The sequence below is a fragment of the Mus caroli genome, unplaced genomic scaffold, assembly GCF_978045245.1.
Source record: "Mus caroli unplaced genomic scaffold, Mus_caroli_1 scaffold_7, whole genome shotgun sequence".
NCBI classification, from domain to species: Eukaryota; Metazoa; Chordata; class Mammalia; order Rodentia; family Muridae; genus Mus; species Mus caroli.
Genome location: NW_028227262.1, coordinates 9,010,662 through 9,035,782, shown reverse-complemented (window position 1 = coordinate 9,035,782; position 25,121 = coordinate 9,010,662). Strand labels below are relative to the sequence as shown.

Here is a 25,121-nt window from a genome sequence, read left to right as displayed (position 1 = left end):
GCTTTCACTCCTGAGTCCTTCTCTGTGTTTTGTAATACTTGAGGCATTGACAGGTTTCAGGCAAACAGACCTGTAACCAGGAAGGATGGTAAACAGCTGCAGTCCCAGAGTTCAGCAGGAAGGCAGAGCCAGAGCTTAGGCTCCATACAGTTCCAGGCCAGCAGGGCAGCTTAGTGAGATACTCCCTGTCTGAGTTTGGGTTTCATTGCTGTGAAGAGACACCATGGCCAAGGCAGCTCTTATGAAGGACATCATTGAATTGGGGTTTAACTGGGGCTTACATCTCAGAGTTGAGTACGTTAGCATGGCAGGAAACGTGATGCCGGAGAAGGTGCTGAGAGTGCCATATCGTGATCTGCAGGCAGCCAGGAGGGGACTCTCTTCCTCACTGGTCAGAACTTGAGCACTAAGAGCCATCAGAGCCCACCCACAACAGTGACACACTTCCTCAACAAAGCCACACCTATTCCTCCTTGTTAGAGGACTTATGTTATTGTGGGTGTGCTTTGGGGTTTCAAAAGCCACAGCGGGGGCTGGAGAGAAGACTGTGGTTAGGAGCACTGACTGCTCTTCTAGAGGTCCTGAGTTCAATTCCCAGCAACCACATGGTGGCCCACAACCGTCTATAATGGGATTTGATGCTCTCTTCTAGTGTGTCTGAAGACAGAGCCAGTGTGACCACATACATGAGATAAATAAATAAATCTAAAAAAAAAAAGAAGCAGCAGCCACAGCAAGCTCAGTGTGACTGTCAGGTACTTCAGCACTGTGCCTGTCTGTATCCAGCCATGATAGTCAAGGACTAACCATCTGAAACTGTAAGCAAGTCCCTAGTCAAATACTTCCTTTTTAGAAGAGTTTGCCTCCCAAAGCAAGCCACCAGGCAACGGTGGTTCTCACCACCCAGCGCTCAGGAGGCAGAGGTAGGTGGATCTCTGTGAGTTTTGGGTTTGGGGTCAGCTGGGGTTACACAGAGAAACTCTGTCTCAGAAAAAAATAAAATAGGAAGAGTTTGGCTGTGGCCATGGTGTTCCCTCTCTCACAGCAGTAGAGCAACAGGACATTGTATGTGGACAGTGTGTGCCACATGTGTGGGTACCTCAGAGGCTGAGGACGGTCATGGACCCTGGACTTTGTGTAACAGCTGGTTGTGAGCTACTAACGTGTGGTCTCTGGAAGGACAGCAAGTTCTCTTAAGTGCTAAGCTATCATTCCAGCCCCAAGACAAACGGATTTCCCTGCAAGGGTCATATAAGTATAACAGAGTCTTGAAACTGTAGGGTTTTAACTTAAAGCATGATACAAAATGTTTAAATAAGAAAGTGAATGTAGGCTGGGTGGTGGTGGCGCATGCTTTTAATCCCAGCACTTGGGAGGCAGAGGCAGACGGATTTCTGAGTTCGAGGCCAGCCTGGTCTACAACGTGAGTTCCAGGACTACCAGGGCTACACAGAAAAACCCTGTCTCGAAAAACCAATTGGAAACACACTTATTTACTTCTGTCAGTCAAGTGGGGTTTGTTTTTTTATGTTTTAGAATTTAGGAAGTAGTGCAGGAGCTCTGATCCACAGAACATGTCCCATGCCTGTCAGTGAATCATGAAACCACGAGTAATACGGTGCCTTCCCTGTACAGGAAGGTTGGGAGGAGATGATCCCGGGCATAAGTGTCCTCAGCTCTGCTCCTGGGCTGCGCACGCCCACGCCTGCAACAGCAGCAAACCAGCAGCTGTAACTGAGCAACAGTTACACAGTAGTGACTCTTTCTTAAATCCAGCGCTGCTGCTGCTGCTGCTGCTGCTGTGCGAGAGCCTTGTGCGTGCAGGACAAATGTACTTCTGCCGCCACTGATCTGCAGCCCACCGTTGGCTTGGCTGTGTGTGTGAAACCAGAGAAAGTTGGTCTGTAGCCGAGGTAGCCCATGGAGAACTCCTTGGCTTTCCTTCTCTTCTCCCGGCTCGTGTTTACTCAGGAATGAATAGTGGGTTTTCTCTCTCCTTTTCCGTGTATGGTCCCGTCTAAGATTGGTGACTGCAGCGCACAGCAAGCGTGTGCACATTCACAGCTTTACTGTTTACCTCACGTGTGTTACCCTAAATACCCTGGGACTTAGCCCTCGGCTGCTCTGATTGTTTATTTATGACTAGTAGAACTTATAAGGTTGACGGTTTTTTAAGTTATTATTGAGTTAGTTATTTTCCTGTTGCTGTCATAAAAAACCCTAACAAAAAGCAACTTAGTGGAGAAAGGGTTTCTTCTGGCCCTCTGCCTTGGTTCCATCAAGGCAGGAATGCCTGGAGGCCGGCCGAGCTCGGGAGGGAGAGAACTACGACGGGCCCAGCTGTAAAGTGTCAATGCTCCCACCCAGTGTGGACTGCCTTTATCAAGGCCCCGCCAGCAGACACCCAGGGTTCAAATGCATGAGTCCACGGGCCTTCCCCACTCAAGCACTACAGTGATCTGTCGTCTTTGCTGATAGAGTGAGTCGGCAGGAATTCAACGGGCACAGATTCAAAAGGAGCTTTGGAGAATTCAAGATGTCATGGAGGGGTTGAGCAAACACAAACAGCAAAGAGGCTCTTCAGAAGCAGGTGGGTCAGCTCTGCACAGCGGGGTCTAAATGGAAAGATGGCGTTACATTTGCACCTCAATAGAATCTATCGCCAGAAACCAGTCCCTCTGAGCCACTGAATGGGTACAAAGTTAATAAACTAAAAGCAGTAATTCTGGCAGCCACAGCCACACAAGCCCTGACCTGAGTGTATGATTACTGAAGGGACTTTAGCGACTCTTCCCTTCTGAGTCTTCTTAGTGTGTGGGGACAAAAACGGAAGTGATCCTACACCTCTTTTTCTCAATTTGCTCCCCCTACTTCTTTAAATTTTATTTATTTAATGTGAGTGCTCTGCTGCACATACATCTGAAGGCCAGAAGAGGGCATCAGGTCCCATTACAGATGGTTGTGAGCCTCCGTGTGGTTGCTAGGAATTGAACTCAGGACCTCTGGAAAAACAACCGGTGCTCTTAACCTCTGAGCCATTTCTCCAGCCCTGCTTCCCGGCTACCTTTTAATAATATCTTTTATTTATATTTTGAAAGTTTCATACATGTACACGGCATATCAACATATGTCAACATCACCTTCTTGTCTTTTCTTGTTTCTAACCAATGAGTGCAGTTCCTGCTACCATTACCATGATGGTAACTGATCTTGTTGGCTTTTCCCGCCCCAAATGTAGTAGTAGCTGCCTGAGACTGTTGCAGAGATTAACTGTGCTTCATCCTTTTCCATATTGGTGACTGTGTGCTGTGTCTGGAGTTCTTTTTGTTACTGTCTGTAAGTCACTCTGTAACAGGCATCGTTCACCAGGTCCCACAGTGTAAAGAATTAGTATGTACTCCATTCTAAAGACTACGGCCAGATTGGTCTCATGAAGGATTACTGTGTATACCAATAATGCGTGAGGAAACTGTTTCCACATATCCTTTCTTTTCTTATTATTACGATTTTTTTAAAAAACTTACTTTATGGGGGCTGGTGAGATGGCTCAGTGGGTAAGAGCACCCGACTGCTCTTCCGAAGGTCCAGAGTTCAAATCCCAGCAACCACATGGTGGCTCACAACCATCCGCAACGAGATCTGGCGCCCTCTTCTGGAGTGTCTGAAGACAGCTACAGTGTACTTACATATAATAAATAAATCTTTAAAAAACAAAAAAACAAAAAAAAAAAAAAACTTACTTTATGTGTGCTGGTGTTCTGCCTCCATGTTCATCTTTGTAACTTGTGCCTGTGGAGGCCAGAAGGTAGCAGAGCCCCTGGAACTGTTAGAGGCAGTTGTGTGCCTCCAGCTGAGAACCAGTCAGCTATCTTTCCAGCCTGAAATACCGTCTTTCAATTTTAGTATTTAGAGCCAGATGTTGGTGGTAGTATATACCTTAAATTCTTGCACCCTGGAGGCAGAGGCAGGCAGATCCTTGAATTTGAGGCCAGCCTAGTGTACAATGCAAGTTCCAGGCAGCCAGGGCTACCCAGAGAAACCTTGCCCCAAAAAAAAAACAAAAAAAGAAAAGAAAAGAAAAGAAAAGAAAAGAAAAGAAACTGAAGGTTTCACCACATATGATAGCTAACACCACAGTCCTAGCACTAGGGAGGTTGAGGCCAGGGGGTTGCCTTGTGTCTGAGGCCAGCCTCAGTTAGTGGCACCTTCAATCCCAGCACTCAGGAGGCAGAGGCAGGGGCATCTCTGTGAGTTCCAGGACAGCCAGGGTAGTTACACAGAGAAAAACCCTGTCTTGAAGAAGAAAACAACCAAAACAAGGAAAGAAGGCAGGGAAGTGTTCTTATATGAGCAGTGATGTTTCTAATTTCCCAGTAGGTCTGGCGGGGTCAGAGCCTCTCTCATCAGCTAAGTACAGAAGCCAGGTAAGTTGGGCTTGCTTTCCTACCTAACTTGAGATATTGACAAGTGAAGCAAAAGCAGTTACATCTCCTCTGTTCCTGAAGGAAACAGCCCCAGCCTGCCCGGGCGGTGGTGCCTGTAACCCAGTGCTTGGGAGGCTGAGACAGGAGGAAGCAAGTTTGCCTGGGCCGCATAGCAAGACTGTCTCAGGAGAAAAAACATGCTTTTAAATAAATATATCTAGGTCATTTTAACCTTAAAATGTGACTTAGTAATCTGGTGTCTTAACGACTTCTAACATGATTTTTCTTCCTTAAATGTAAAACTTAGTGGCTACTTTTTAAAGTCTGTTAAAACCTAAACATTATTGTACATTTTGCTTGTAATTTAAATATTTATTATGGCTTCTTATGTTTGATGAAATGTGTAGGGTGGTTGCTAGATAAAGGCTTGGTCGTGCATGCCATAGAGAAATTATAACAACAAAGAGATACTGTCAACCTAACTGAAGAAAATCGCTGCCCTCGAGTTTGGTTTCAAGGCCAAAAAGGAAATGATTTTTTTTTCCTCTCAAAGGCATCAAAAATATATAATAAGATTTTTTGTTGTTGTTGTTTTTTAGCCAGATCTTTTTTCTTCTGGTTTTGCAGTGAAGTACAGTCTATTCACGTGGTAACCTGTCTGGGTAGGTGAAGCTACCCCATACATGTAGGCGAAAGCAGCCCGCCCGGCATTTGAAGCCCCGTATTGACTATCATGCTAAATTGCTTTGCTTTTTCAATGTAAGACTCTTGGCTTGGCAGTGTCCCTTTAACCATATTAAAGTAACTTTAAGTTAATATAGCAATGAAAACAGTTTAGAAATGCTTAATCCAATCTGCTTATCTAAATAAGGTGACTATTCTACAATCTTTAGGAAGAGGAAGTAGTCCCACCTCGGCCTCCACTTCCTCGGTCTTATGACTTTACAGAGCAGCCTCCCATAATCCCCCCTCTGCCCAGTGATAGCAGCTCCTTGCTCTGTTATAGCAGGGGCCCCGTGCATCTGCCTGAAGACAAGAAGATTCATCAAGTTCAAGGATATCCAAGAAATGGATCTCACTGTGTAAGTGGCTGGAGTAGCCACAGAGTGATCATGTCTACCTGTTCATTTTTTAAATTAATTTATTTCATACTCTAGCTTAATTTTGCTATAACTCATTTTTAACTAGTGCTTTTTTGTTTGCATATAACATTACCCTTTGTTTTTCCAATTTATATTTTATCATTCTCATTTTTTAATGTTCTCATAATTTTAATATTTCATTTTTCATAAAGTGGTTACTTTGCACATTTTGCTGAAGCCGTATTTTAAATTTGCTATTCCATAGTGTTAGACACAGGGTATTTAGATCAGAAAATAGGGAAACAGCAAAATAGATGGGAGCTGGGCAGTTTAGGAAACCATGCAAGGATGCAGGCACTGGCAAGGAACAGTGCTCCCTGTGATTGGAAATGAGGCGTCAATGAGAAATGAAGACGGTTGTTATAAGCAAGTAGGAGGTTGAGGGACCTGGGATTGGGCAGGTGCATTGTGAGGTCAAGGCTAGCCTGAGCTGTAGAGCAAGTCCTTGTTTCCAAGAGAAAACGGAACTTGGATAATGGTGAGGATATTGTATTCTCTGACCGGAATTTAGTTTGGGATGAACCTTGCTCACCCAGACTATTGTCTAGATGAAAGTTATTGGATTCTATGACTGTTTTTAGACCTTAGTTTAACCATGATAAAATTATGACTTTGGGCCAGGTATGATGACACCCATCTGTCATTCCAGTACTCAGAGAGGCAGATGCATGCAGGAGAGCTATGACTCCAGAGCAACTGAGGCTGAGTAGCCTCAAGCAGAGTCAGGGGGAGAATATCCCAGGGTCAAGAGGTCAAGGCAAGCCTGGGCTTGAAACCCGCCTCCAAAAGGATAGCTTTGGGTAATAAAGTGCATGCAAGGAGCTGGAGAGGTAGCTCAGGACCCCAGATTCCATTTCTTTTTCTTCACAATGCATAACCATCTGTTATGGCAGTTTCAGGGACTCCAACACCCTTTTATAGCCTCTGTGGGCACCAGGCATACCTGTGGGGTGCAGTTATAAACAGGCAAGCCAAACTCTAATATACATAAAATAAATCTCTAGAGTGCGTACAAGGCCTTTGGATACCTACACACTGAAAAAAAGTATGTTGTCCCTAGGAATATTCTTAATTCTAAAATAGTAAATTTTACTAATTAAAAATCTCCCGGGCTGGTGAGATGGCTCAGTGGGTAAGAGCACCCGACTGCTCTTCCGAAGGTCCAGAGTTCAAATCCCAGCAACCACATGGTGGCTCACAACCATCTGTAAAGAGATCTGACTCCCTCTTCTGGAGTGTGTGAAGACAGCTACAGTGTACTGGGTTTCATATAATAAATAAATAAATCTTTAAAAAATAAAAAAAAAAAAAATCTCCCTAAAGAAGAAAAAAAAAAAACTTTGAATTATTCTTTCTACTTGGTTATCACATGACATGTATTGTGTTATGTCAGAAGTAGCTAGCTGGGGCTTTCAATTTGCATCTTTAAAAGCAAACATTTTTCCGTTGAGCCCAAGACCTTTGGGGTGCTAGACAAGACTTCTATCTAGCACTGAGCCTCCTACCTGGTCACGGTACAGTGTACAGTGAATGTATAGCTTTTGTTGTTGCAATCACATGTCTTCCATTCAAGGGTCCAGATTATAGACTCTACAAGAGTGAGCCAGAGTTAACCACAGTGGCAGAAGTTGATGAATCTAACGGAGAAGAAAAGTCAGAGCCAGTTTCTGAGACAGAAGCTCCAGTCGTTAAAGGTCAGCATTTACAGCATTTTTCCTCTTTTAGGTCTTGGTTTTCAGATATCTTAGTATATATTTTCAACTAGTATGTACATAAATCTGTCATCTCTTATGTGAAATCTTTGAGATCACTTTGAGTTTCCCAGTTAAAAAATTGTTTTGAGCTGGGTAGTGGTGGTGCATGCCTTTAATCCCAGCACTTGGGAGGCAGAGGCAGGCGGATTTCTGAGTTCGAGGCCAGCCTGGTCTACAGAGTGAGTTCCAGGACAGCCAGGGCTACAGAGACAGAGAAATCCTATCTCGAAAAACCAAAAAAAAAAAAAAAAAAAAAAAGAGTTTTGAGCTTTGAACTGTATGTGGTGGTGCATACCTTTAATCCCAGCACTTAGGAGGCAGAAGTAGGTGACTCTGGACTTCAAGGTCAGCCAGAGTGATATAATGAGACCTTGTCTCACCAAAAATAAAAAAGAGAGAGAGAGAGAGAAATACTTTGAAACATGTTGACACAAACCTACAAGAGGATTGCTATGAGTTTGTGACCAACTAGGGCTGTGTAGCAAGACTTTGTCTCAAAATAAATAAAGAGGCCAGAGAGTTGACTCAGCAGTTAAAAGCACTTGTGAAGGACCTAGGTTCAAGTCTCACAGCCATCTGTAACTCTAGTTCCAGGGGTCTCAAACTCTCTTCTAACCTCTGATGGCACTAGGCACACACATGGAGTACCTACATACATACATACACACACACATAAAATAAAAACTTTTAAAACCGTGTGGCTTTTGTTTTCTGAGACAGGTTTCTCTGTGCAGCCGTGGCTGTTCAGGAACTCCCTCTGAAGAGTGCTCTGGCCTTGAACGCAGAGGTCTACCTGCCTCTGCCTCTCTGTCTCTCTGCTTCTCTGTCTCTCTGCCTCTCTGTCTCTCTGCCTCTCTGCCTCCAAGTGCTGGGGTCAAAGGTGTGCACCCCAAATGCCCAGCTAAAAGATATGTTTTTAAAGAAACTGAAATTAAAAGAACCAGAAAAGTTTGGGCAAAAGAGTCACCGTAAGGAATGGTGTAATGTCCCAGTGATTAGGAGTGCATGCTTTTCTTTCGGAGGACCCAGGTTCAGTCCCCAGAACCCACATCTACACACAGAGTTACAAATACAATGAAATGATCTTTTTGACATTTTTCAATGTGTGTGTGTGTTTTTTAAATCTATGCCTCATGTATATGCCTCATGTATATGCCTCAGGTCAGGAGAGGGAGGGGACCCTTAGAGTAGATGTTGTGGTGCCAGACGTGGGTACTGACAGTAGGACCCCAAGCCTCTGTAACAGCAGAAGAGACTCTTTCTTTCTTTCTTTCTTTCTTTCTTTCTTTCTTTCTTTCTTTCTTTCTTCCTTCCTTCCTTCCTTCCTTCCTTCCTTCCTTCCTTCCTTCCTTCCATTCTTTCTTTCTTTCTTTCTTTCTTTCTTTCTTTCTTTCTTTCTTTCATTTTTGGTTTTTTGAGACAGGGTTTCTCTGTGTAGCCCTGGCTGTCCTGGAACTCACTCTGTAGACCAGGCTGGCCTCGAACTCAGAAATTCACCTGCTTTTGCCTCCCAAGTGCTGGGATTAAAGGCGTGGGCCACCACTGCCCAGCTTTTTTGGGTTTTGTTGTTTGTTTGTTTATTTTTTTAGCAGGAAAGACTCTTAACTGCTGAGCCTTCTGTTCCATCCCAGTCCCACCAGACCATGGGCCTGGGAGCCTGTGTTAAGTGGCAGGAGAACACTCACTGTTCATGGGTTATGTCAGTCCCAACTCAGTAGAAATCCATAGTCAGCCAAGACCTCCAGGGTAGCGCTCATCAGGACACCACGCCAGGTCACACGTGCTCTGTGGAACTTACACTGCTTTAACTTCCAGGTTCCCATTTTCCAGTCGGAGTTCCTCTGAGAACAAAGTCACCCACACCCGAGTCCTCCACGATCGCTTCCTATGTGACCTTGAGGAAGACTAAGAAGATGGTGGAGCTAAGAACGGTATAGATCTCCTCACTGCTGCTCACAGCTCGCTCGCTCGCTCGCTGTTTGAAGAGTTGGATTAGGAACATCGTCTTCTTTCTATGTTTTTTGTTCAGGACAGCCAAGCACAGTATCCTTAGTCCACAGTCGGGCTGCACAGTGACACCACGTCTTCTTAACAGGAAAGACAATTAGATAGTCACATGCTTGTGATCCTAACTTCTCAGGAGATGGCAGTGGACCCTGGGTTTGAGGACAGCCTGGACTACAAAAGACCCTGGCTCAAAATTTACCCCCCAAATAAAAACAATTATAAGATAAAACTAACAGCTATGTATCACTGTTAATGTAGTGGTCATAGTTCTAAAGTAGTGTTATTAAGAGAGATAGACTGTTTTTCTCATTAAGATGGGTCTGTTTATATAGATCCTACCTCAGCCTCCCACGTGTTACACACCACTCTACCCCTACCACTGCCAACTCAGACCAAGGAGACCCAGAAACCTATGAATTCTGTCCCACAGATTGTAAAATGTGTAGAACTTTAAAATTTATGTCATATAAAGTGGGTTACAATTTTTCTTTACTAGTGTGACTAATACTTCTAAGCCTAAGCCCTTCAGTTTATATAAAATGAAACAGACACATGGAAAAGCCATGAAAATTAGCCATTTATGACAGTTTACAACTATGAAAATTAACTTTATAGAAAATATTATTTCTGAGCTTTTATTGCTAATCAAAAAACATCGTAGGGTATTTTCTTGACGAGTCACTTCATAGTAATGTGTGACGAAAAATATTACACTCCTCTAAAATGATAAGTGTTTATTGTGTAAGCATTTTGCCCCATTTCGTCCCTCCCTCGTTTCTCCTAATCTGAGGGTTATGCCATTTTCTGTGTCAGAGACATGGAATAACTTTATTCAGAGGAGCCATAGCCATTTATTTATTTATGTTTAGTGAAACAGGCATCAATATGTAACCCAGGCTTCCGAGGGTATCACTATAGCAGTCGTGGGGGGGGGGGGGGTGAGAGAGATAGTGTGTATGTGTGTGTGTGTGTGCGCGTATGTGTGTGAGAGAGAGTGTGAGTGTATGTGAGAGAGAAAGTGTGAGAGTGTGTGTGTGTGTGAGAGAGAGAGAGAGAGTGTGTGTGTGTGTGTATGAGTGTGGTGTGGGGGGGGGGTGACTGTCTCAGTGAACTCCAGAAATGTGCCTTTCTCCCCCTACTTCTCTCACGCACGCTCTGGGCCTTTAGATAGGAGCTGCTGCCGCTGACTTTCTCATGGTGCTGGGTCCTCATGCGTGACAGCAGGCACTTTACTGACCAAGCCAGCTCCCCAGCCCCAGCACTGGCTTTTTAAAGCAGCAGCAGAGGGCTGGTGAGATGGCTCAGTGGGTAAGAGCACCCGACTGTTCTTTCGAAGATCCAGAGTTCAAATCCCAGCAACCACATGGTGGCTCACAACCATCCCTAACAAGATCTGACTCCCTCTTCTGGAGTGTCTGAAGACAGCTACAGTGTACTTACATATAATAAATAAATAAATAAATAAATAAATAAATAAAAATAAAGCAGCAGCAGAATTTAATAGAATAGTTTTATTTTGGTTTGGTTTGGGTTTTGAGACAGTTTCTCTGTGTAGCCTTGGCTATTTTGGAAGCCTATAGACCAGACTGGACTTGAACTCACAAAGATCTGCCTGGCTATGCTCCCAAGTGATGGGACTAAAGGGGTATTCCGACACCACCCAGCTACAGCAGGGTTTGAGAGTATTGTGTAACGTAGCTTTGGAGCCCATGGCTCAAGAGGAAGAGAGAGGGCGAGCATGGGCTTCTCTTAGCTGCCCTGTGGCCCTTTCAGCCCTCAGTCGCTCTTCTGGTCGGCTGAGTTGATTTCTGTAATGTTGCAGCTGGAGGTCAGGAGGCCAGCGCTCGCCACGGCTAGTGCTTCATGCCCCCTATTGGTGTATTAATTTACCTGATAACAGCTTTTAGTCATGATATTTTTAGAAATATTTGTCTGTTTGTTTTTGAGACAATAATCTCGTGCTCTCCAGCCTTGCTTTGAACTCTGTATAGCTGAAAATGTTCTTGATCCTCCTCCTCCTCCTTGGTTATTTGGTGCCTGGAATCCAACTCGGAGCCTAGTGCGTACCAAGTGAGGGACTCTGCGCGCCTGCGTGTTCACAGACTTATCTTTAATTTTAAGGAAAGACCAAGAAGTGCCGTGGAGCAGCTGTGTCTGGCTGAGGGTGCTCGGCCTAGGATGACTGTGGAAGAGCAGCTAGAGAGGATCAGGAGACACCAGCAGGCCTGCCTGAGGGAGAAGAAGAAGGGGCTGAGTGTCCTCGGTGCTTCCGACCCGTCAGACGTGAGGGACAGTCCATTCAGGCTTACTCAGGTACCCTGACTTAACTGTGATGTCATTGCTCTTCACTGCTCTAGGTACATCTTTCCTCCTTGCTTGTTAAGAAAACTGGCTTATTTAATATGCTTCGAAGAGGCAGCCAGGGTAGTGACAGAAGGGCCACTAGCCATGGGCATTGTCACATGCTAATTAATACTCTATCTCAGAATTATATCCCAGCCCTTAATGCAACCTCACTGAGGTGTTATAGACCTCCGTGAGCTCCTACTGTAGCACAAGCAGGCCTTGGGTGGCATTCTCCTGCCGTGGTCCCCATGCAACTGAGGTTACAGACAGCATCACAGACCAGGCTAAGCTTGAAGGTACGGCTGATGTGTGTGGGTGTGCACTCCACAGCACCCATGTGGAGAAGACAACCCGTGGGAACTGGTTCTCCCCTGCAGCTGTCCAGGGATGGAGCTCAGGTTGTCAGGCTTGGCGGTAAGCAGTGCCCTAACCCACTGAGCCGTCTCTGACCAGTTTCTCTTTCATCCTTGCTGTTTGCAACGAGACTAGGCTGGACTGGCAGTTCCCCTCCCTTTACCTCCAGTATTGGATTGCAGGCATAAGCCACCACACCCAGCTCTTTATGTTTTACTTTATTTTTAGTCAGGGTGGGAGGGGTAACACAGGTCTCTCCACATCTACACGTAGCAGAAAAGAGCCTTGAGCTCCTGATCTCCTGCCTCCACTTCAAAGTGACAGCATCCCCTCTTCTCTCCCTCCCTCCGTCTCTCCCCCACTTCTTTTTTTGTTTTGTTGTGTTTTTTTCTTTTCACTTTTCAGGACTAGGTTTCTCTGTATAACCCTGGCTATCCTGGACTTAATTTGTAGACTAGGCTGGCCTCAAACTCACAGTATCCTCTTGCTTCTGCCTCCCAGGTGCTAGGGTTAAAGGTATGCACCACTATGCCCCAGCCCCCCCCCCCCGAAAAGTTTATCTTAAGACAGAGTCTCACTAATTGTCCATGCTGCCTTGAACAGATCTTGTAGCCAGGCAGTCCTGAATTAGCCTGCAGAGGGCCTGGGCCCCAAAGAGGCCCCATCATGACTGCCTCAGCTGAGTTACATAGGCATAGACTTCAATGTTTGGTAGCTTTTAATAGATCTACCATAGAGATAGCTGCTTCATATGATTTGATTATTATAATAGTAAGCTATGGTGGCTTATTAAAATGAAACTAACCCTGTGCTCAAGAGAGGAGAGCCAACACAACTGTTGGATGCCCTTGTACCATCTCCGCTGTGAGCTCCTGATATAACTTGACCTGTTTATACAGAGAGCTGTGTAAGTGTCTCAACACATAGGAGCTGCCATGCAGGATGAGCCCTATCCTTGCTTACTTGTTACTGTGACAAACCCCAGACCTGAGAGCGACCTAGGGGAGAAAAAGGATGGTTTTCTTACAGGTCTGTCATCAAGAGGAGCCAAGGGGACCCGCTGCCTAGAGATGGCACTACCCACAGTAGGCTTAGCAAATTAGAAAATGATCCACAGGGCAGTCTGACAGAGGCAGTCCCCCATGTACGACGCCTCCAGAAAGTTCTCCATTAGGCTATGTCAGCTCCATTAGGCTGTGAGAGCTGGCATTAACGTGGGAGGTGTATGCTATGGGGTGGTTACCTAGCATGTGCAAGGTCCTGTGTCTAATTCTCAGCACTACCAAATTGTCTGTCTTACCCTGTGCATGACTTAACACAGCCTTTTGTACGGAGAAAGATGTCTCTAAGTCTGCTGCCTTGCTCTTCTCAGCCTCGGCAGCCATTTCTTGCACTTGTTGACTGCACACGCTCCCCAGAGGTAACGCGCGCCATAAGTGCATCAGCTGCAAGTGCTTCCCTGCCCTGGCCCCGCCTCTTCTGCCCTCCAGGAAGAGCAGACACTGCTCCTGGGCATTAGACGCTGACTGTTGAGCCATGGCGTAGTTTACAAATTGCACAATGGGTGATTTTAAAAGGGAGGGAAAGAGAAAAGTATATATTCCCTTCATTTATCCTTTTTTTATAGAAATCTTCCCTGTAAGTAAAAGTCTGGTTTTGCCGGGCGTGGTGGCGCACGCCTTTAATCCCAGCACTCGGGAGGCAGAGACAGGCGGATTTCTGAGTTCGAGGCCAGCCTGGTCTACAACGTGAGTTCCCAGGACAGCCAGGGCTACGCAGAGAAACCCTGTCTCGAAAGACCAAAAAAAAAAAAAAAAAAAGTCTGGTTTTGTTTTCCACATTAATGCCTACTGTCTGTAAAACTGTACACACACGTGCACAGTGTCAGGGTGAGGATGCTTAGGAGGCAGAGGGAAAGCTGAGTGTGGCCACTCAAGCATGTAATCCCAGCATAGGGGCCTGGGCTGCCTAATGAGACACTGTCTAAACCAGGAATACTGTAGAAATGGCTCGGAGGTTAAGAGTGCAGGCTGCTCTTCAAAAGGACCCAGGTTCTGTTCCCAGCACCCACATGGCAGTTCAGTTCCAGGAGAGCTGACTCTCTGGCTCCACAGTACCCATATACACAGACATCCATACCTACACGCATAACCAAACCAAAGTGGTGTAAGACCAGGCAGCACTAGTACAGACCTAGAACCACTACGTTCAAGAGCTGTGGGCAGAGGATTGCAATTTCCATACCAGCCTAGGCTACATTACAAGACCCATCTGTAATCCTGCCAACTCATAAAGCCCAGAAAAGAGACTCACTACAAATTCATGTCCAGCCTGAGCTACCTAGTGAGTTCTGGGCCAGTCTGGAATGATACCCTGACTCAAAACAATAACAAAATGTAAGTACATAAATAAAAATGCTATCTGTGTTTTGAGCAGACTCTAAGGAGGGATGATAACGTTAAGGAGCTAGACACCATCCACAGAGAAAATGATGTAAAGCCAGACTACGAGACTCCAGCAGCAGAATATGCTCGCCTAGAAGAAGCTGAGCCCCAAAATGCAGACATCGGCAGAAAGGTAAAAGTTCAGATAAGGAAGGGTGGTGGGGGCTGGGAAGATGAGATTGAGGGAATTAAGGTGTGCTTTTAGTCAGAGAGCTCTAAGACTCAATCATAGATGTGTTTGCCACATAAAAATCCCATGCAATAGCTATGTCTGCAGTGTGGATTATCTCTCGGATGGATGGCCTTTTGCATTTTAGTAGTAAACAGTATTAATTTTTAATATACTTAAATCTAGATTTATCTACAAGTATTTGGGGATATAATCTTTAAGGTGATCATTTCTGGTTTACTAATATTAAATATACTAAGAATATATTGAAAAGCACTTTTTCTTATTTGTAGCTAAAAAGATCTGAAAGTATTTTTTATGAAATGCTTTATACACCTGAACCAAATGGAATGGCTTCTGAGGAGGTGACAGAGAAGGAAAGCCAGAAAGAGCAGGTGCATGCAGATGGGTCATGCAGGTAAGAGCCACAGGAAACGGGGTAAGCGCTCCAGAGTCTGAGGCTCCTCGTATGGTTTATTTACTTTTATGTGTATGTTTTGCCTGCATGTATATATGTACACCATATATGTGTAGTGCCTGCCGAGGCCAGAACCCATGTTCTCTCCAGTAGCAGCCAGTGCTCTAAACTGCTGAGCCAGCCCTCCAGCCCAGCTGTGTGACTCTTTTTTTTTTTTTTTTTTTTTTTTTTTTTTTTTTGGTTTTTCGAGACAGGGTTTCTCTGTATAGCCCTGGCTGTCCTGGAACTCACTTTGTAGACCAGGCTGGCCTCGAACTCAGAAATCCACCTGCCTCTGCCTCCCGAGTGCTGGGATTAAAGGCGTGCGCCACCACGCCCGGCCTAGCTGTGTGACTCTTTAAACTTGGTGAGCTATGCTGCGTGCAGTAGGGTAGGGATCAGGAGGCAGAGGTGGGCAGGTCTCTGAGTTTGAAGCCAAATGGACTGTAGAGAAAGTTCCAGGATAGCCAGGGCTATGTAGAGAGACCTTGTCTCAGAAAACCAAACAAGCCGGGCATGGTGGCGCACGCCTTTAATCCCAGCACTCAGGAGGCAGAGGCAGGCGGATTTCTGAGTTCAAGGCCAGCCTGGTCTACAAAATGAGTTCCAGGACAGCCAGGGCTACACAGAGAAACCCTGTCTCGAAAAACAAAAACAAAACAAAACAAACAAACAAAGAAAAAAACAAAGCAAGTGTTTGAATGAGAACTGGAATGAGTTCAGGGCTTGCTGTACAGACATGAGGTAATGAGTGCAGGTTCCTGGCGTGCACATACAAGCAGTCAGCAGAGCACACCTGCACCTGACACTGTGGGAAACTCAGGAGCTCTTGGACCATCCAGTGTCGCCAAGTCCAAGAAGACCCTGGCTAGGGGCTGGATAGAGCTCAGCAGTTAAGAGCACCAGGCTGCTCTTCTGGGTTGGGTTCCCAAAATGCACATAGCAGCTCACTGCTGTTTCTAACTCCACTTCCAGAGAATCTGATGCTCTCTTCTGGCCACTGAGGGTACTGTGCATGCATATGGTTTGCAGGCATACAAGCAGACAAAACACCCATATACATAAAATGAAAAGATGTTGGTTTAGGGAGTCAGGGGTTCAGGTGAGGTTTAGCTGAAACAAGTGGCTGCCGCTGAGGAGGCAGCTCTCATACATCAGTAGCTCCAGTCTTTCTGGTCTGCAGTTTATAAAAAAGAAAAGAACATTATTTATGAGAAGATTATGAAGTTATTAAGTAGGTAGCATCTTTTCTGTATGAGGGTGTGTGTGTGTGTGTGTGTGCTGAGGGTCCCATGTAGGCCAGGCTGGCTGAGCATCCCTGTGGAGTCAGGATGACTGTGAACTTGTGATCATCCTGCCTCAGGCTTCGGCCCAGGGACTGCAGGAGTGGAGCCCACAGCAAGCTTCTGTGTAGTATGAGTTTCCATTAGAAAGTTAGAAGGAGGCCAAGTGTGGTGCTCCACAGGCATAGCCTCATTCGGAAAGCTGAGTCACAGCAGCCAAGGCTTTGTAACCAGACCCCAGATCAGAAGTTCAAAGAAGCTGGCTGGCATCCTGTAAGTTTTAACATGCCAGTCTGTCCCCATCAGCCCTCAGGAAGAGACGGCCATGACAAACCATCAGATGGAAGGCCCCCCTGAAGAAGCAGAGAGTCTTCATGAAGAGGAAGAGACTCTTGCTTCCTATGAGCCAGCTCCTGAGATTCCTAGGGAGAATCAAACCACAGGTACGTGCATGCTTCAAGCTTAATACTTCCCTTAGTGGGTGCTAAGGGGAGCTCTTGATTTTGTTTCTACAGGGAAAGTCTACCAAGGGACTCACTTCCATGTGTAGTCTCTGCCTTTGTACCTGAGCCTCAGGTGTGTCCCTGGACTATAGAGGAAGCAGCTATCCTTGCTCTAACACCATGGCCTGGGGCTCAGAGAATTAGTTTTCTTTTTTCTTTCTTTTTTTTTCTTTTAGATTTATTATTATATCTAAGTACACTGTGGCTGTCCTCAGATGCACCAGAAGAGGGCATCAGATCCCATTACAGATGGTTGTGAGCCACCATGTGGTTGCTGGGATTTGAACTCAGGACCTTTGGAAGAGCAGTTGGTGCTCTTAACCACTGAGCCATCTCTCCAGCCGTCGTTTTACTTTTCAACCATGACACAGTGTTTCTCTAGAGGAGCCAAGCATGGAGACTCTTTTTTTTTTTTTTTGGTTTTTCGAGACAGGGTTTCTCTGTATAGCCCTGGCTGTCCTGGAACTCACTTTGTAGACCAGGCTGGCCTCGAACTCAGAAATCCGCCTGCCTCTGCCTCCCAAGTGCTGGGATTAAAGGCGTGCACCACCACCGCCCGGCTGCATGGAGACTCTTGCAGTTCCTGTACTCAAGGAGGCTGAGGCGGTTGAAGCCCATCCTGTGCTGACAGAACATGACCTTGTCTAGAAGTCATTAGGGCTGGAGAGATGGCTCAAGGCTTAAGTTACATAGTGCTTTTACAGTTGGTTTCCTCATGCACTGCCTTGAGTGCCTGAGATGACTTGTGCCCACCTCCACACAGACAGACATTTGTTGTTGATGCTGAGAGAGGCTTTCTCTGTGTAACAGCTACAGCTGTCTGGAAACCACTGGCGCACACCTCTGCACACATGCATTTGTTGTTGGTTTTGAGACAGGGTTTCTCTAGGTAACAGCCCTAGCTGCCTTAGAATTTGCTTTGTAGACCAGGCTGGCCTCAAACTCACCAAGTTCCTCCTGCCTCTGCCTTGAGAGTGCTGGGATTAAAAGTGTGTACCACCATGCCCTGCTACATAATTTAAAACAAGATCTTTTTTAAACGATTTCTTCCTACATGGAAATCCAGGACCCTTAGAAAGGCCAGGACCCTTAGAAAGCACACGTGATACTTTGGGAGCTGTGGAACTGTGTTTGCTCTGGCAGGTACCCCAGTGCACACTGAGATCTCGGTATGGGAGTCCCATGATGTCCACGGCACACTAGCAAGCAGGTGGTTGTGCTGGTCTGTGTGTCTCTCTCGGGTGGGGTGGACCTTCTGAGACTGTTCTTCACTCCTAGCCCTGCCTCCCAAGTGTATGCCACCACAACCAACCTCTTACACATTTGCCTCCTGTACTCTGTAAGCAAAACCCTTTTCAGTCCTCTACACTCGATGTCACACTGGCCTGATACCAAAGAGTAGCACAGGGATTCCCGCTCGGAACCATTAGAGCCACGCTGGGTTGGTGTGCTGCGGTGCTAAGCCTGTAACACTGACACCTCCCTGGTGTGAACTAGAAAAGATACAACAGCGCTTTCTGACAAATACCTGGGAACTGACTTTAAAGCAAGAAAAGGAAGGCTAGGCCAGACGGTGCAAACAGAGGTCAGAAGCCTCGTTTTAACTGTTCTTTCTTTTCCTTTTTCCTTTTTTCCACTTTGGGTTTTTTGAGACAAGGTGGTTCTGGAATTCACTTTGTAGACCAGGCTGTCCCCAAACTCAAGAGACCTGTCTCTGCTTCCCTCCCTAGTGCTAGAATTAAGACTGTGCCACCATGCCCAGCATAGTTGGATTTGTAAGATAGACCTCTTCTGACCTCTACAAACATGCACACATTTGTGCACGCACGCACACACACACACACACAATATCAACTATCTTTGTTCTAAACGACATTGATGTATGTGTATGTATGTGTGTGCGTGTGTATATACTTATCTTCTGTTTTCTTGGTGTGTTTTAGTGAGAAGTCTGTCCCCGTCTCCTGACTCCTCCACGGCAGCAGATCCACCCACTCCTCCACAGCTCAGGGAAGGATCGCATTTCATGTGTGTGTAGTCGCAGAAGTATGTCTTCTCTTCCCGTTGATACTTTGTGTTAGGAGTATGTTACTTGGATTCTATCCATTTGTTGGAACAGCAATACAAGCAAATTAACCCTGGACTGTGTCCCACCAGAGCACCTGGCCATGTATGTGAAGTCCAGGCCGTAGTTCAGGTTTCTCACATTGCCCTGGCAGGGAGTGGGTCTCTGGCAGCATTTTCTCTCAGTCTGTCATAGCATCATCCACACGTGCAGCAGAATCTGCAGTGAGCGGCCTGTGCCAGCCCTCCTGGCAGCGCTGCAGCTGTGCCCTGGAGACATCCTGCCCACACTCAGGCTGAGGAGCCAGGGGCTGCCCTTTGGACAAAGCCATGTTTATGATGTAGTCTGGGGCAGAGGCTTGACATCTCGAAACCGGGGTTGGAGCCAGGATAGATCGAGCTGAGGGTGACTTCCTTCATTGCTTCTTTGGGGCTTTATTATTATTATTATTATTATTATTACTGTTCCCAATAGTAATGTGTGTACTGTGTATCTAATTTGTATGTGTGATGGATATGCTGCATGTGTGTGAAGGCCAAAGGACAGCTTTGTGGATCCAGTTCTGTCCTGCCCCTATGTCCATTCTGAGGCTTGAACTTGAGTTATCAGTGAGGACATAGGCACTGCTAAACTGTCTCACTGTCCCTCACACACACCAGACTCCACACTGTGTGCACAGAACCCCCCTTACTCAGAAATTTGTGCTTACAAGTAAATGGTTTTCCTGGAAAATGGGAGTGAGAATCTATACGTCGTTTCTGTATGTTTTCTCAGCATCCACCACCTCTTACAATGCTGGGAGCTTTTGAGTTCCTATAAATTCCAGAGTAGCTGTAACAGCAGCATGACCTGTCAGGCAGTCTTCAGGTGTCCCCAGCCAGCCGCACAGCGGCCTCTCACCTGGGGTCTGCCTTCACCCTGGCTTTTGTAGTTGCTCTGTGCTTTGACGCGAAGCTCCTGTGGTTGTGGGTTGGCTTCCATGCTGGGTTGAGGTGCTTCAGTAGAGTCTGGGATGGCCAGTTGTCATAGGTGTATCTGTGGCTCGCCTTTTTCACTAGCAGAACTTTTTAGTTGTGTAAAAGTGACTCTGGTGACAGAATGACACTAGACAGGAAACATAAACAGGCTTGTGGCCTGACGGGTGTCCTCTCCTTCTGTTAGGGAACAACGGGCAGTGACAACATTCACAGGCCAGGCATCGTGGCCTTTAATCCCAGCTCCTGAGAGGCAGACACACACGAGTGGGTTTCCGTGAGTTTGAGGACAGCCTGGTGCTTACATAGTGAGCTCCAGGCGCCAAAGCTGCTTGGTGAGACCCAGTCTCAAAATACAAAACTGCACAGGACCTGGGCATGTAGCTCAGTTGGCATAGACATACCTAATATACATGAAGTTCTGGATTCAGTTCCTAGCACCACAAAGAATCAGGCATAGTGGTGCACACCAGTAATCCCAGCACTTGGGAGGAAGAAGCAGGAGAATTCAAATTTCCCGGCCAGCCTGGGCTTCATGAGGCTCCACGTCAAAACAGAAAGGCGTTCTCAAGAATTTATGGTATAGCCAGGTGGTGGTGGCGCACACCTTTAATCCCAGCACTCGGGAGGCAGAGGCAGGCGGATTTCTGAGTTCGAGGCCAGCCTGGTCTACAAAGTGAGTGCCAGGACAGCCAGGGCTATACAGAGAAACCCTGTCTTGGGGGGGGGGGGGGGGAGAGAATTTACGGTACAGTAACTGTCTCTTTAACAAAAGATGGCAGGACCTCGGATGCGATGCGCCAGCTTGTTACTGGATGGTGACTTACCTTTCCTCCAGCTCCAGTGGCAGTGGGTGTTAGTTACAGCCAGGCACAGACATCACTGTGAAATACTTCTCATCTCATGTTGTTGACTACCGCACACAGCTAACCTGTGGCACAGACACCTTGCCAATCACTCTGCATGTGACGATTCTCTGATCCCGTGGTTTTGGCAGGATGTAGGGGTCCTCACAAGTGCTGCTGTAGATACAGCTCAGTACATTGCTGTGTGTGATAAGAGAGGTCAGGCAGAGCTAGCCTGCTTCACTCATCTGCTGCAGCCAATGGAGACGTTTCTGAACTGCTGTGGGATTGATTGCATCCTCCGTTGTTGCTTCAGTAAGGAAGTGAAGAAAGTGCCTGTCCGTATGTTCTGGGTTAGGGTTTTCCAGGCCACGTCTGTCACCTGTTGTTCTGCCTCAGTCACTTTGGGACATAGCAGTCATATGCTTTGCAGATGTCAAAAGTAATCTCTCCTTGTGTTTTTCAGCTGCACTGACGTCTGTTGAGAGCACACAGAGCTGAAGCTGTGGACCTCAGTGGTGTAAGAAGATGTACAATATACCTTAAATCTATGAAATTCATAGTTCAGATGCTGCTGACCACAGAGCATCGTTTTATCACCTTTGGAAAATGTTTATTCCAAACTAGCTTTAATGGCCCGTACGTGCACTCCGTAGTGTCAAGGTCACCGTCCTCCGCCGTCCACCCGCCCGCCCGCCGCCACCAGTTTGCTGCTATTTGAGTTCAGAGCATATCAGTCAGGTGCTTTCTCCCTCATGCTCCATCAGAGCTTGCTTGGTTGCAGTTCCCAGGTCTGGATGCTTAAGTCTCAGTGAACTTGGGTCTCTTGCTTTTCAGTGAGGCTACGCTTTCCTTCGAAGCTTGTTTGCTTCCCTCCTTTTTTCTTCCCATTTTGGCTTCTGCAGTACTTCATTTGACACTTGATTTGTAAAAATTTTATATAAATATATTTAAAATGTGCCATTTTCTCACTGCTCAGTGAAGTCTGTCCTGTTTTTGGCTCTAACCCCTCCTCAGTGAGACTGCACCATCAGCAGTTCCTGCCTCGCTCCGTCTGCTTCCACACAAATGCTGTTGCTTAGCTTTCCTTTAAAAAGCCAAACAATTACAAGCGTGGGTATTTTGAAGTACTGGACATTTATGTCATTGGGATAAATGTGTACAGCAATAAGCAGGCTTTTAGATCCAGTACTTGGTTTGTGTACAGATGTAATTATGCTCATTGTGTGGAAGCTACACAGTGAACACATGTAATAAGGCTGCTTACTAGAGTTTAATGCAAATGTTCATAGCTCATTTCTTTTTTTATCATGTTAAATAAATGTTGATGTTCTTAAATCACTTGTGTTAGAATATTTTTCCTTTTCTATCTATCTATTGCTCTCCAGGGTTTCACCATTTCACCATGTTGCTCTGGCTGGCCTGGAACTTGCTATGTAGACTGGCTTTGAGAGACTGCCTGGCTCTGCTCCCCAAGTATTGGAGGTAGAGGCATGCACCACCATGTCTTTTCATGCAAAAATAGAGACTCTTAAACCAGGCGTGTAGCTGAGAGGTAGAGTATTTCCTCAGCATGTGTGAGCCCTATGTTCAACTTCAACAGCAGAAAAAAGAAAATGGGGAAGAAAATCAAGAGACCCACGTGACCTCTAAAAGAAAAAGTGGTGTGTTAATCTGCCTCCCTGGGCAGCAACATTCAAAGGCCTGGTGCTTCCAGCCCTCCCATGACAGAGTAGAGGAATCTGAGGGCACACAGGAAAATGGTGCCAACCATGGTTCATAGCCACTTCATGCCACAGTGTAGACCACCATATCATTCTTCCAACTTGTCATAAATTGCAGCTTAACATCAATGTTTTGAGAAGTCCCCTACCTTGTTTCCATGTCTCCAAGCTGCAGTGCCAGTGTGCTTAGAGAAGGTGGGGGAAGGGCAGACAGACGGGGCTGTGTCTGCCATGGGGAACAGTTTCTCACGAGCCGCCCCGGAGATGGTTTCTTTCCGATGCATTCTTTGCAGATGTTCACGCTCTTCAGAATCAATTACATTCTCTTCCCCTCTAACCTTTTGTTCATGCTGTACATTGTTCAGAGCACAAGGAAATGGGATGCTTTTTGGGTTCCCGTGTAGAATAGCCCCGACCAAGTTGGCACTAGTCACGTCTGTCCCCACCCCATGACACACTAAAAAGGATTTAGACTTCATTGAAAATGCAGGTGTATAAAAATGCATGCACTGCAAAAGGAAACAAAGGAAAATGCACTCTGCTAGAGTCTGTAGATCAGTGAAAACAGGTCAGCACAGCATTGCAAGCCCCCACCTCTGTAAACGCGCCACCTTAATCCAGCCGTGCCAAAGAAAAGCCTCACGCTATGCCCCTCTCACGATGCAAGGTGACTTTATCATCATAAGAGATGACTTCTGTCTTTCTTCAAGAGTCTTTGGGCTTCTCTGCGTGTTTGGGTTTGGGGGACGGTCTCTTTCTTTTTAAAGATTTGCTTCTTTTAAGTGTGTATTTGTGCACACGAGTTCAGGATCTCACTGAGGCTAGAGATATCAGGTACCCCTGGAGCTGGAATTACAGGCCATTGTGAGCTATTCTTAATCCCACCTGGCAAAAATAAGACCACTATTACAATATCGAGCCAAATTTGAAGCAACTTTTAATTAAATACTGGCTAGGATAATGGGCTCTGGCCAGGTGTATTCCAGAGTTCCCAGAAAGTGGCCATGAGCTACATTGACCAACTGCTTATAAAGGCTAACTCATAAAATGATGCACTTCCCACCTTAGTCTAATGCTAGGTGGGGTGTGGGGCAAGCAGACATCCTGACCTACTTTCTGCCTAGGTACCTCTGGCCTACATGTGATCAAGCACATCTGGTACAGTTGAGTCAACCAAACTTGTTTAGGGAAGTGAAAACCTGTGGCTTGTTATCTTATTGAAAGCATCAGCCTCCAGTAGCTCCGGGCAAGGGCTTACAGCTTAGAGGCACTTTTTGTTTCATAGATCTCTTAGGCACGGTGATTAAAAACTTAAAACGTAACTTACATGACCTGATATGGGTGCTGGTAAGCAAACTTGGGCCCTCCAGAAGAGCAGTGGACACCCTTAATTCCTGACATCTCTCCAGACCCTGTTTATTTCACCTCACGAGTATATGGTGTATACTTTCTTCTTTTGTCAGTTTTGAAGTTTTAACTGTAAAGTAGTTTACATTGAAAAGTCAACCTGAAACTTGAAAAGGCTGAGAGCAATACAGCTGGCAGAACTAATCCTGTGCCATGGGATTCAGCCTGTGGCAGGTCTCCTGAACAAAAGATAGGACAGGACCAGTGCCCCTGTGTGCACCATTTAAGCATTCCCTGGTCTCTCTGAGTATAGTCTAACAAGCTTTTTGACATATCCCTCAAGCATCAAGGTCACTCCTACCCCAGCAAAGCTATACCTACCCCAACAAGGTCACATCTCCTAAGAGTGCCACACTCCCTATGGGCCTCGGGGCCATTTTCTTTTGAACCACAGCACAGAGGTATCTGGAGCTATGGGGAGAGCTTGTGTGGAACTTTTATTCGGGTGTAGTGTGAAGTTCAGTGAGTAAAACATTTAAAAGACAGGGTAAAAACATAGGTGTGGGCATGAGGAGGAAAGATGGAAAAGGGGAGGAGCCAGAGTAGAAGGGAACTTAGAAGGGTTTGTTCTCTGGTCCCTTTGCTTTTTAGGCCATGTTTCAAACCAGTTAGGACCTGTTCGTGCAGATGCAGCGTTAGCCTAGGAGGCCTCAGATCCCATCCTTAGCATAAGTAGGCCTCTTTAATCTTGGAACACTGGAGCAGTCAGGGAGGCCAGCTGGTCCTGAAGGACATTAAGTTGATCTGAGCTGGTGAGACAGAGGCTCACTGATGCACAGGGGGCCTCAGTCCAGCCACATTTGTTCTGAGTCCCAAAAAACCATGGAGAGAGTGGCAAGGAGAGGGACACACTGGATGGTTTGTCCCCTCTCAGAGGGCCACCGAACCACTTTTAGGGATCTGGGGGTGTGAGGCTCTTGGGAACTGCTTCGAGACTGACAGTCGACTGATGGTCGATGAGAGGAGCAGTCCTTAGAGTGCCTCAGAAGAGGGTCCGTCCAAAGGGTCCGAGTTAAACTTAGCCGTTGACAGAGACCCAGAATGTAAGTCAGGAGGGAGCAAGTGTGCAACCTTGTGGGGAACATTAAGAGACAGTTACGTGAGGAAAACTTGAGATTACTGAGTAATGCAAGTGTGCAACTGGCTGGGTCATGGTCCCGAGTTCTGTAGCTGGGTCATTGTAGGTAGGTAGCCATTTGTTTACATTAGACTCCTGCCTAAAA

General features: G+C 46.2%; 1 protein-coding gene across 21 annotated transcripts in view; it reads left to right on the top strand.

Moving 5' to 3' along the window:
* Plekha5 (pleckstrin homology domain containing A5) overlaps window positions 1–22,105 on the top strand; it is a 175,746-nt gene extending 153,641 nt beyond the window's left edge. For 8 of the 21 annotated variants that reach the window (XM_085839807.1, XM_085839806.1, XM_085839810.1 and 5 more), the window contains 11 exons: window positions 2,479–2,590; window positions 4,375–4,424; window positions 5,318–5,506; window positions 7,140–7,260; window positions 9,136–9,251; window positions 11,449–11,640; window positions 14,464–14,604; window positions 14,934–15,058; window positions 16,687–16,823; window positions 18,827–18,929; window positions 21,234–22,105. In XM_085839807.1, the coding sequence (XP_085695933.1) occupies window positions 2,479–2,590; window positions 4,375–4,424; window positions 5,318–5,506; window positions 7,140–7,260; window positions 9,136–9,251; window positions 11,449–11,640; window positions 14,464–14,604; window positions 14,934–15,058; window positions 16,687–16,823; window positions 18,827–18,921 (1,278 nt within the window). In that variant the 3' untranslated portion in view covers window positions 18,922–18,929; window positions 21,234–22,105. The remainder of the gene's footprint in view (window positions 1–2,478; window positions 2,591–4,374; window positions 4,425–5,317; window positions 5,507–7,139; window positions 7,261–9,135; window positions 9,252–11,448; window positions 11,641–14,463; window positions 14,605–14,933; window positions 15,059–16,686; window positions 16,824–18,826; window positions 18,930–21,233) is intronic. The other 13 variants (XM_029478785.2, XM_029478786.2, XM_085839811.1 and 10 more) reach the window with 5 other exon arrangements.
* The last annotated feature ends 3,016 nt before the right edge of the window (window positions 22,106–25,121 follow it).